General features: G+C 39.9%; 1 protein-coding gene across 1 annotated transcript; it reads right to left on the bottom strand.

The window, feature by feature from the left end:
- Positions 1-479: 479 nt before the first annotated feature.
- LOC100764460 (cytochrome c, testis-specific) lies at positions 480-5,324 on the bottom strand. The gene is made up of 2 exons (XM_027420130.1): positions 5,156-5,324; positions 480-628 (listed from the first exon to the last, which is right to left on the bottom strand). The coding sequence occupies exons 1-2, from the start codon at positions 5,322-5,324 to the stop codon at positions 480-482; spliced, it is 318 nt and encodes a 105-aa protein (XP_027275931.1).
- Between the last annotated feature and the right edge of the window lie 6,647 nt (positions 5,325-11,971).

The raw sequence follows: 11,971 nt of genomic DNA, 5'->3' as shown, positions 1-11,971 counted from the left end.
TCTCTGTTTCTGTCTCTCTGTCTCTCTCCAAAAACATTCCCAAGGTTTGACTGGATTTTCCTACTTTTCCCCCCTTCAAGTTACTTTAAGCAGAAGACAAGCACAGATTATGAAAACAGAAGCAGATGTCTGCTACATCTACATTTGAACTACAGAGAATCACTCAGACACTATCTTCATCCTCAACAGTGGCGTCCAGGCTCATACAATGTTCTGTGCGTGCAGAAACTAGTAAAAGGACAATCTGTTTGCATCCCTCTCTTTATTCATTCTGATAACACCACCTTAGTGCATAGATCAAAGCAAGTGTAGGCTCATCAGGGGATCTCATGACTGGACTTTACACAATCAAAAATATCAACCTTTATTTTAATGTGTTAAAATTGCTACAGGCTGATCAAGAAAGAGCAGAAATTGCTTCTTATTAAGCACAATATTTGAAACTGAGAACTGATATTTTTTGAAGCTGCAATACTATTTCATGAGGATGTTGCCTGTTTTAAATACTTAATAAGATCTTCTCTCTCACTCTTCTTTTTGATACCAGCAAAGACCATTTTAGTGCCAGGGATGAATTTCTTTGGGTTCTCCAAATATTCCATCAAAGTTGCTTCTGACCAGACAATACCTATAGAGTTGAAAATAAGTATTAAGTTTTTGTAGTTACTTTTTAGAGCTTACTGTCTGTATAAACCACATATGTGAACAAAAAGGGTTACCATCTCACTAGGTGGGAAGACTGTTTAGCTAATAATGTAGACCTTGAACTACAAGAAAATTCCAGAAATAGAGTCTACTTCTGTTTCTCTGTAAAAATCCAGTAGTCACATACTGTTTAGGACCACCAGAGATATGTCAATGAACAACAAATGTTGCACCTACACAGTGCCTCATGCTGCTGAAATCACAGCATCCCTTCTAGAGAAGACCTCAGAGATCACGTAATCTAAGCCAATCTCCCACTTTGAAAATGGGCAAAACGATAGCCCAAAGAAGAAAGTGATTTGCCCTGACATGACAAAGCTACCTGAATTCAAGTATTTGTGACTACTGAGATGGCTCACTAGGTAAAATAACCATGAAGACTTGACAACCTGAGTTCAATTCCCAGAGCCCAGAGAACAAGGAGCAAACCAATTCCCCAAAGTTGGCTTCTAACCTCCACATGTAAATTGCGGCACGTATGTGCCTGCGGCTCATTCACAGGTGCTCCAACACACACACACACACACACACACACACACACACACACACACACACACACACACACACAATTTGTTATAGAAATCTGTGGCTTAGAAATCTAATTTCAAGAAAAAGTTATCCTTCTCCTTCGTAAAATCAGTCAAAGGACACAAGTGACCTGACTTCTGGGTGAGGGTGTGCCCAGAAGTGTGACCAGCATCTGATACTCCATCTATGAAGAACTGCCCACTGACTGGACCACATCGGCAACTTCACCTCCAAAAGGATGGCCCTGAGCAAGGGCAGGCCTTGCCCAGGGACATCAGTAGACCAAAGACTGACACCTGCAAACAAGCAGCCAAGTCAGTGTTCACCCTCTATACTCCATCTGCTCTGCTGGCTTCGACATTCCTCTTTCATTTAATACCTGTTGTTTACCCAGCAAGCCAACTCTCTCCGTGCTTTGTTCTTGTCCTGTATCCCTCTAGTCTTCCCACACTGTTTCCTTTTTCATTATCCTTTTCCAGAAAACACCGGCAGGCCGTCTCCACCCACTTTGTCTCAGCTCCCTCCCTAACCCTGGGAATGTCTGGCATCATTTGATTTCATTTCTTTGCAGTCAACTCAGCGGTAACTGCTTCCCGGTCCCCTTCTTTGCTCCTAATGTTTCTTCGTCCGCATACTGGTTTTTTTTTTTTTTTATCTAACTGTTGTTTTTTATCTAACAACTGTACTAACAGTTTTTATCTAACAACAAGTACTGTTGTTTTTATCTAACAACCCAGTACTAAGTACCCTGAGTAAATCTATTTGCTTTCTTTTTGCTTTCCCCTTTACTCAGAGTGTCTAATATCCCAGTGCACTCCTTACTTCCCCAAATCATTGATGCTAAAGAGGTATTTTTCTATTTCATTATCATCATATTTTCAAAGCAAGCCTACCTTTTGACAGAGATGTCTTTGCAGACTTTCCAAATAGGACTCCAGTTACTCAAGAAATAAAGCCAACTGACAAATGGGACCTCATGAACTAAAAAAGCTTTCTTATGTGCGGAAAAGGAAACAACTGCCTGACTGGGCAGTGCACAGCTCTGTAGTAATTAATTTCATTTCAGTTCAAATGTGGTTTATAATTGGACTAAAAATTAGGGCTTTCCAACTTTACCATCGAAACAACAATAATAAGAGGACACAAGAAGGAAACATCATTTTAAAAATGTGTCAAGAGGGCTGGAGAGATGGCTCAGAGGTTAAGAACACTGACTGCTCTTCCAGAGGTCCTGAGTTCATTTCCCAGATCACAACCATCTGTTATGAGATCTGGTGCCCTCTTGTATCTGGTGTGCAGATATACATGGAAACAGAATGTTATATACATAATAAATAAATAAAATCTTTATTTAAAAAAATGTCAAGATTGATCCGGGCGCTGGTGGCATGTGGCTTTAATCCCAGCATTGGGAAGCAGAGGCAGGCAGATCTCTGTGAGTCCAAGGCCGGCCTGGTCTACAGAGTGAGTTCCAGGACAGCTCTGACTACACTGAGAAACCCTGTCTCAAAATCAACAACAACAAAATACTGTCAAGATGAGTATACAGCTCAATGGTAGAGTATGTTCCAAACATGTATGAAGCCCTGGGTTCGATTCTGAAGTACCACAAAAAAAAAAAAAACCTCATTCCCCCAAATTACCACGTAAATGTAAGCAACAAAGGTGACTTAAAAGTTGATTTACTCAGCAACCTAACAACTGAAAATCCAATTGCACTAACCACAATGCAATTCTAACTATAATTGTCACAGTCAGCACACACTCCACAATCCTCTGTAAGAAGACCTTTATTTCAAAAACTATGGTTTTTTGGGGGGAGGGTGGGGGGCTGGTCTCCCAAACATCTGAAATCCCCACAACCTTCTGATGTCCAATGATTCATTAGAACAGTTCGCAGGACTCAGGGAAGCAGTGCACCAACAGTTATTATAAAGGCCATGTGTCAGGGCAGGGCCTAAGAGACCCACAGGGCAATGACTGGAGGGTCCCAAATGCACAGCTTCCAGGTAGTGTTTTGGAAGAAACAGGTCCTCCCCAATCTTCCAGAACTTTGGTGTGTAAGGAGCTTCCAGTGGGGGGGGGGGGTTTCAGTACATAAGCATGACTGACAGACTCACCATAACATGACAGAACTGTTTCAGAAGCTCAATGCCCATTCTGTCCCCAGAAGTCGACCTGACATCCCTGAGCAGGAGGCACAATTATCTAATCACATGATTGGTTCTTCCAGCATGCTCATTCCCTACCCAGAAATGATCTAGGAGCCCAACCTTCATCTAGGAGTGGAGTTATCACATCAGCAAGAATCAGGTCCTGGTCCCAGAGACTAACCACAACAACAAAGATAATCCTATCACTTAAGAAATAGGTTTTACAGATTCCTTTACAAAAACCCTTACAATACCTACACACCAGCATTTTTTTTTTTACATCCAATACTATAATAGAATAGGCCTGACTCAAAGTCCTAAGTTTTATCCTCAGGACTTATATGGTGAAAGGAGAGAACCTATTCCTGCAAGCTGTCTGTGATCTCCACATGAGCACTGGACACATGTGTAATCACTCACCCATATATACACACCACACACACAAATGATAAAGTGGAGATCGGAACCAGGAGCTGGGGCTGGGGCTGCCAGCAGAATTTTATTGAAGTGCTGATACTTGCTACAGTTTTGATGGGCCCTGAAAGCACTATGCTAGGTGAAGGAAGACAGACACAAGCATATGTTACATGAGTCCTTGTACATGAACAATCAACATGCAAATCCAAAGACACATAGAGCTACTTAGCAGTCATCGAGGAACAGGGCTAGGAGTGGGGAGAGATTGCTAAATAGATGAAGGTGCTGCAAGGGTGTCTTTTTTAAAAAAGTCTGAAGGCCAGGCATAGTGGAACACACCTTTATCCTAGCACTGAGGAGGCAGAAGCAAGTGGATCTCTATGAGTTCAAGGCCAGCTTAGTCTACATAGTGAGCTCCAGGCCAGCCATGGCTATGTAGAAAGACCCTGTCTCAAAAGAAAAAAAATAAACTAAATAAATGAACTGAAGAAAAAAAAAAGTTCTGAAATCAGGGGGAGTTCATGATAGTACAGTATCACCAATGATAAATGTTAATAAATTACATACTCTTGAATAATTAACTAAATGTTATATGAGTTTCACTCCAATTAAAAGGAAGAAATTTAAAGTAGCTGGGCATGTGGTATGTACCTTTATACCTATAATCCTAGCATTTGCAAGATCATAGTGAATTTGAGGTCAAACTGGGCTACAAATGAGTTCAAAGTCAGTCTGAACTACACACTGAGACCCTTGTCAACTAAAACCTTTCCAATATCAGTACTCTGAGATTCAAGTCTGTATGACTGAAGGCCACCAAGAAAAGTCCCAAATAAAATAGGGTTACACTTTAAGAATATTTGATGTGCTAATCTAAGTATATTTGTTCTTATCTTTTCTAGCTGTTTTTAATCTGTATTCTAAGAAGCTTTCTCACTTTACTGTTTAATTCCCTTCTACCAACAAATAACAAATAAATTGTTAAATATATTTTCAAACTTTAAATTCCCAACCTTGGTAAGAATCACTACTATAAATACAATCACTACAGCTATCATGTCATTAAGATACTTTCTTTTTAGACTTAACCCATGCTTTCTCAAGATAAATGCAGCATGCAAAAAATTTACATTTCAGTCTGCATGGGCAAAAACCAAAGACTGTTCATTCTTCTGATGGAAGGAATAGCAAGTTATCTAAAGCCAGATCTTAAGGCAAAAAAATCAGCGTTTCAATACACAGAAACACGGTAGTCTATTTCCAATGAAATAAGTCAGGCAGACATTTCAACACCAAACCGTGCACACACAGTCTTTTCTGCAACAGCATCTCTGAGCACCTCTGGCCTTTACCTTTGTTCTTGTTTGCTTCAGTGTAAGAAAATCCTGGTGCTTGTCCTGTCGTCCGCCCGAAAAGGCCCCAGAGATTTGGACCTGTTTTGTGTTTCCCACCTTTTTCCACTGTGTGGCACTGAGCACATTTCTGAACAAAAATCTTCTTGCCCACTTCAGCATCTCCCATTTTGTTCCACAATGAGACCTTAAATCACAAAGCAAAGAAAATACCAGATTTTTTCAAACGTGGAGAAAAAAAAAAAAACTGGGAGGGTGAAGGATCCTATTACTTTGATTGAAGTGAATGTTAATAATATTAAGCAAAAACCTAACATTTAATGTACATGTGCTTTAATGTCTGAGTGCTCAAAAACACAGATGTACTACAGCATCCAATTTTACAGATACTCAAACATCTTGTTAATCAGACTTTTGTTGTTGTTTTGTTCATACTACATAGCCCTGGCTGACCTGGAACTCTCTGTGTAGACCAGGCTGGCCTCGAACTCACAGTGACCCACCTGCATCTGTTTCTGGGATGAAAGGTGGGTGTGGCATCACACCCACCTTTTCAGACTTATTTCAAATTTTTAGTTATAGCTTCTTCATAAACTTCTATTGATGTAAGTCTGGTTTTACCTCAGCCTTCAAACAATTATATTCATTTAAATATATATGCAAAAATAATGTGAAACACGGATATCCCTTTACTTAAAAGAATAGAACAAACATGACATGTAAATATCATGTTATTTACACACTCATCATAGCAGACATACACAGGAAATTAAAATCATACACAAAAAAAGTGAGGCCCTTATACTTGTAAAATGATTTTTTGTACTTACTTTATACGCTTATTTGTAAACCAGTCTACCAGATTAAACCAAATGTTACCTGAAAGTAATAAAAAATAACATTACTGATCTCAGGCCTCATTGGTACATAAGTAATATTAATGTGGCATAAAACATATGGTGTTAAATGGGGAAGGTCTTGTGTTGTGAGAGATACAAACAAGATTCTGAACAAAGGTGCTTCAGCAGCCACCAAAAAATTTCTTTGGACAACCAAATAAATACTTCCTGAATCCAAAATGACATGAAAAGTTAAAGAATTACAGCGTCATAAATTGAACTCTTAAAGTCTAGGGATGATGGCTCAGCAGGTAAACTGAGTTGAGGCTCTGACACCACCATCTTTTCAAGTCAGGGTTTCTCTGTGTAGCTTTGGAGCCTATCCTGGCACTCGCTCTGGAGACCAGGCTGGCCTCAAACTCACAGAGATCTGCCTGCCTCTGCCTCCCGAGTGCTGGGACTAAAGGTGTGCACCACCAGCACAGAGAATGCCCAGCACAGAGAATGCCTTTCACCCTGCTGCTGTAAACACATCTTGAGAGCTTGGCAAGCCAGCCCAGCAAGCAGGGCTCTGGGCTTAAGTGAGAACCTGTCTCTACCAGTGAGGTGGAGAAATGATCCAAGAAGACATTCCAACATCATCCTCTGGCCTCCATATATGCCTGCACAAACAAGCTCAACCACACACATGCATACAATACATACATACATACACACACACACACACACACACACACACACACACACACACACACACAGCACATAGACACACACAGCACACAGACATGATAATGGTTGATCTACCTGGGCTGTGTTTTCCTACACTTTGTGTTCTGTGAAGAACAAGAGAGTTCATGATTAAGACAGATTTAGACAACAAATTATTATTACTAAAATCATGAGATTTTTTTTGACAGTACAGTCAAAAAATTATTTACATAATATAAATATATTTACTTTCATAACCTACTAAGAAACAAAATATTTGCATCAATCTGATACTCGACAGTATTGAATAATGAAAGTCATCACATAAAAGAGAAACCAGCATTTTCCTCCCTTTCAAAATCTGATCAGGAGCCAATAACTATTATGAATCCACATAAAAATGAAGGAAATTTAGTGTGCAGCCTTCAAAAAAGTATTCAATACTCAGTCATTAGGTGTGAGAGAAACCAGGATAAGAAAACTTACTTTACAGAAGAGAAGGTGACAAAACTCCAAGCAATATTAAAAACATGCATTTAATTTCTACATGTATCTGTTCTGCTAATTATTCAAATATTTCCAAAACACAGTGGCTCTTTGATTAAAGCCATAAAGGAGATAAATCCCTCTACAAAAGGAAATGTATGACAATTTGTATAAATACATACATTGTAACTATAAAGTCTTTATCTTGAAGATCAAAATACCATTAAAGTACTGAACAGAGTCTTTATTCCTGACCCCCTATCAGGCAGATTTGTGCCAATTAAATGTTACTAGCAACTCAGGAAACTTTAGCTATAGATTTCATATCAAAGTCATTTGCCACAAACACCTATGTTCAGTCTTCAAACTACCAGAGTTAGTCACATCATAACTTTTACTGTCACTGCCTTTAATCATAGAAGATTATTGTTAGGGCAGACACTGAGGGCCCTGTTCCAGGCAAAATAAAACCAATAGATTCAGCAATGACAGGAAGGAAGTTGATTTGTGGTGAAACTAGTTGATACTCCACCAATATTTACTTATTTGTTGCTGTCTTTCCTTTGTTTAAGACAGTCTTTTTATATAGTCCTTTTTATGTAGTCTCAGAGTCACTATGTAGCTTGCCTAGCTGGCTTTGAACTCAGTCATCCTGCCTTAGCCTTCTGAGTGCTGAGGTTACAGGCTCACATGACCAGCTGGCTTTGACCAGTACTTTGTGTGTAACAGGAGATAGGCAAAGGTGTGAGAATGACTATTCATCTGAGTCTAAAGGAATCTCAATATCATTAAACAGCAAGGCTAAGAAACATTTGTATACCCTGAGTTCTAAACTCACTGGATCTTCACAACAGCTCTGTGAGACAGTTACCACTCATGTATTCCCACACATGAACAAAACAAGGCAGGTGGAAATTGACATGTTTCAGGTCACAAGTAATGAGTAGTGAACAGAAATAAAGGAATGGAGTCTAATTTAATCCCTAAACCTACAGGTTTGACTCCCTTTGAGTGTTTTGTTGAATACAGTAACTAAAGTACTGTATATGCTTACTTTTGTCCCCAAATTAGTACTTAAAGGGGTGATGTCAACCCCTTCAGGGCAGGCCTCATGGTCAGTAGCTGGCCAACATATATTGTACTCCAGTCTTTCTCTGTGTGTGCTTTCATTCAGTCACGGTGTGGTGTGGGATTTTGTTGTTGTTAATGTTTGTTTTTTCTTTTGGAGTGGTGTTTTATTTTCTTGGTTCAGGAGTTGTTACACTGGGTTTTTTGTGTTTTGAGGAAGAATAAAGTTGGGTGAGAAGGGAGGGGGAGAGGATCTGGAAGGACTTGGGGGAGGGAAAGAATATGATCAACTTATATTTAAATTTTGTTTTATTTGATTTTTCAAGACAGGGTTTCTCTGTGTAGTCCTGGCTGTCCTGGAACTCACTCTGTAGACCAAGCTATCCTTGAACTCAGAGATCTGCCTCCCTCTGCCTCCCAAGTGCTGAGATCAAAGGCGTGCACCACCACCTGGCTAAAAATTGTTTTAAATAATAAAGCTATAATAAAAAAGATTGGATGAAATAGCATTTGTTGTTTATTTTGGCTTTGTGTTTGTTTGTTTTGTATTTTAGTGGTGCTAGGGATCAAACCTAGGACCTCACACACACTAGGTAAGCCCTCTGTCACATTTCTTTCCTTTTTATTCTTTTTTCTTTTTCTATTTTTTTTTCTTTTGTGTTTTCGAGACAGGGTTTCTCTGTGTAGCTTTGGAGCCTTATCCTGGCACTCGCTCTGGAGACCAGGCTGGCCTTGAACTCACAGAGATCCGCCGGCCTCTGCCTCCCGAGTGCTGGGATTAAAGGCGTGCGCCACCAATGCCCGGCGTCCTCTGTCACTTTCCATCCCTGAACGTTTTGCTATATACTGTGGACTGTGTCTCACTTTTCATGAACAAAAGGGCAATGTGAGAATCATTAAGGCACCAATAAAGCATTTAAATTTTACAAAGTCCAAATAGTTCAAATGATGAAGGTGGGAGGGGAAGCTCACTAGAATATTTTAAGGGTAAATAGTAAACAGATACAAAAAAAAAAAAAAATACAGAACAAAATTTCCCATGTGGTTGTGTAAGGTGGGGCAAGGTAACGTGACTGAGCAAATCTCACTCTACCAATGACAGTGACTGTGACACCATTAGCTGGAACAAGAATCTAGCTTCCCAAATGCCCAGCCCTCCACATCGATGCCAACCTCCGGAAAACATCAGTGGAAAACTTTACCAAGCCATCCTTCCCACCCGGGTATCAGAGGCACAGTAGACGATCCTATCAACAACATATTGCATTGGCCCCGCTGGGCTGGGGACCGTTGAACGCTCCTCTCTGGATACATCTAGGCACTCTCTGGATACATCTAGGCATCTATCCACAATCAGGACTCACAGGGCAAATCTGCCCAACCCACTCTCTTCCAACCACCCAGCACATACCACAATCACAGCAGCGGTGCCCTGTACTACCTTGGTCCCCTGATGCAGTGAGTCCAAGATCTAAGATGCCACCTCTGTGCCCGAGGATCCAGAATCAGCTGATGGCCAGCTCCATCCTTGCTGCTGATTGGCTGTAAGATCCCGCGGGACTCCCAACTCTCGCAGAGGCGAGATGTCCTTCAAATCTAACTGTCCCTGGTCTGATTTTGTTGTCGGCTACAAGTAAATCACATTAATGAAATGCTTCCTGTAAGCAAAACATTGTGTCAACTAAACTAAAAGTGCTAATATTGAACCCTGCGTTCCCAACTGTTCATGAGTTACAATCTGACTGTGGCAAGAGGTTAAAATATAACAAACTCGAATTATTACAGCATAGACTCAATATGATGACAAAGTTCTGTACATTTACCCTCAGGAGACTGAGGCAGGAGGATCGCCATCAGTTCTAGGTCAGCTTGTACTACAAAGTGAGACCTCGTCTCAAAAAGCACTAAGAAAAGCATTGTCAATAAACTATATGAAAATGCAATAATATAGGAATTGAGTAGTCTCAGTTCCTATTGCCAAGAGGAGTCTAGAGAAGAAACTGAAATAGACAGAAAGGTCCTGGGAAAGCAAAGGAAGGTAACAGAGAAGGAAGGGCTGAGATAAAGGACAATGGGATTAGAAGATGAAAGTCGAGAAAGTCAGTGTTGTGTTTAAAGAATACTAGTAGGGAGACTGCCTTATCTGTGTTCACACAATCATCAGTGAGCCATAAGTGATGGGTCTGGGGCAGAGAAATAAGAATACCAAAATAATTTTCTAAAATTGTTTAATAATCAAAGTTCTTGGAAATATAATACTGAAAAGTATGTGCGTTAGATTGAATACAACAAATACTGCAATGGTTTTGCTTCCTAGAGCAGTGCTGTCCAATAGACCTTTCTGCTATTTTAGGAATAGTCTGTGTGGGCATTTTTAGAAGCTACAGACTGCTTCTGATCACTGGAAATATGTCTAATTAGACTGAGGGACTCTGTCTGTAACTATTTCAATCCTTCTTAATCATGAACAATTGTATTTAAGTAGCCACAATCACCAAGTGATTGGATGAAACCACTCCAAATGGTACCTGTGAGTTTTGCCCTCCAGTATACTCACGTTAAAGATGCCATCTAATTGGATCAAAAGGGCTGTGACAAAAAGAAGAAGAATCAGGGTTAAATAGTCTCAAACTGAAAGGCATGCAAACTCAAAGAGTCTACCATTTCTTGTGTGTGTGAGCCACAGGCTAAGCTAAGGGTTTGTATTCACTAGCCAGTAGCTTACCCATGAAGCAAATGGAGGCTTTGGATCATATTCATATAAGACAGTCTAAAAATTGTCACTTGGTCATGAATAAATATCAGTGATAAAAATTTTCTAGAAATTTTTCATATTGTATAAATTTTTTAACATAAAGTTTGAAGATTATATCAACCAAGTAAGCTTTATTGCACTTACAGAGTGAGGTATTTTGGGAAGCTGATAAAATTTATTATTTTCTCTTTGCATTTCAAATACAAGTCACAATATTATACAATATTACCTCTCTGTGCCTGCCGTGGTCTCTCTTTCCTTTTTCAGTGCTGGTGAGTAAATCTAAAGTCTTTCACATGCTAATCAGATTGTACAATGGAACTACATTCTCAGCACCTTATCTCTCATTTTAGAAAAAGAAATTTCCAAGATCTGGAATAAACAGTGTCAAAGGACAGCTAGAACACATAACCATAGGCTATATATTTTAAAGCCTTGGAAAAATGTGATCTGCAGATTCTCAGTACACTGTTTACTGTAAAAAGCTAATACTTCTGACTCCCAAATACTTAAGATGTTTTAGCTGCACGTAGTTCATGTTCAAAGATGTTTTGAACAAATGTTTTGAACATTTGAACAAAATGTTTTGAACAGACTTTTGAAATTTGATAGTTCTTTCCTGTCTGACATGAGGTGAGTATCCTGCCTCACCACAGGCCTTGAAAATTCAAGAAATCCAGGAATCTAATGAAATGATTCTTAAACCTTTGGAATTGGTTTGTGTGTGAACTATGGAGAAGGCTAGAGAAACCCCAGAATTCTGTAAGCAGAACTAAATGGGGAGTCCTGTGGACATTCGGAAGACCAGAATGCCGATAGAAACGTGGACAGTAAAAACTATGTTCAAATGCCTGGCGTTGATGGTGAATGCCTTCAATCCCAGCACTCGGGAGGCAGAGGCAGGCGGATCGCTGGGAGTTCGAGGCCAGCCTGGTCTCCAGAGTGAGTGCCAGGATAGGC

This window comes from Cricetulus griseus, chromosome 6 (genome assembly GCF_003668045.3).
Source record: "Cricetulus griseus strain 17A/GY chromosome 6, alternate assembly CriGri-PICRH-1.0, whole genome shotgun sequence".
In the NCBI taxonomy this organism is placed as follows: Eukaryota; Metazoa; Chordata; class Mammalia; order Rodentia; family Cricetidae; genus Cricetulus; species Cricetulus griseus.
Note: the sequence above shows the minus strand (reverse complement) of the source record. Positions and strands in the feature narration are given on the sequence as shown.

What these genes read in the sequence shown, in the direction of transcription:
- LOC100764460 (XM_027420130.1), bottom strand. Translation starts at nt 5,324, where the DNA reads ATGGGAGATGCTGAAGTGGGCAAGAAGATTTTTGTTCAGAAATGTGCT. An exon ending in TGAAGCAAACAAGAACAAAG is followed by an intron (nt 629 to 5,155) that starts GTAAAGGCCAGA and finishes TCAACTCTATAG; the next exon opens with GTATTGTCTGGTCAGAAGCA.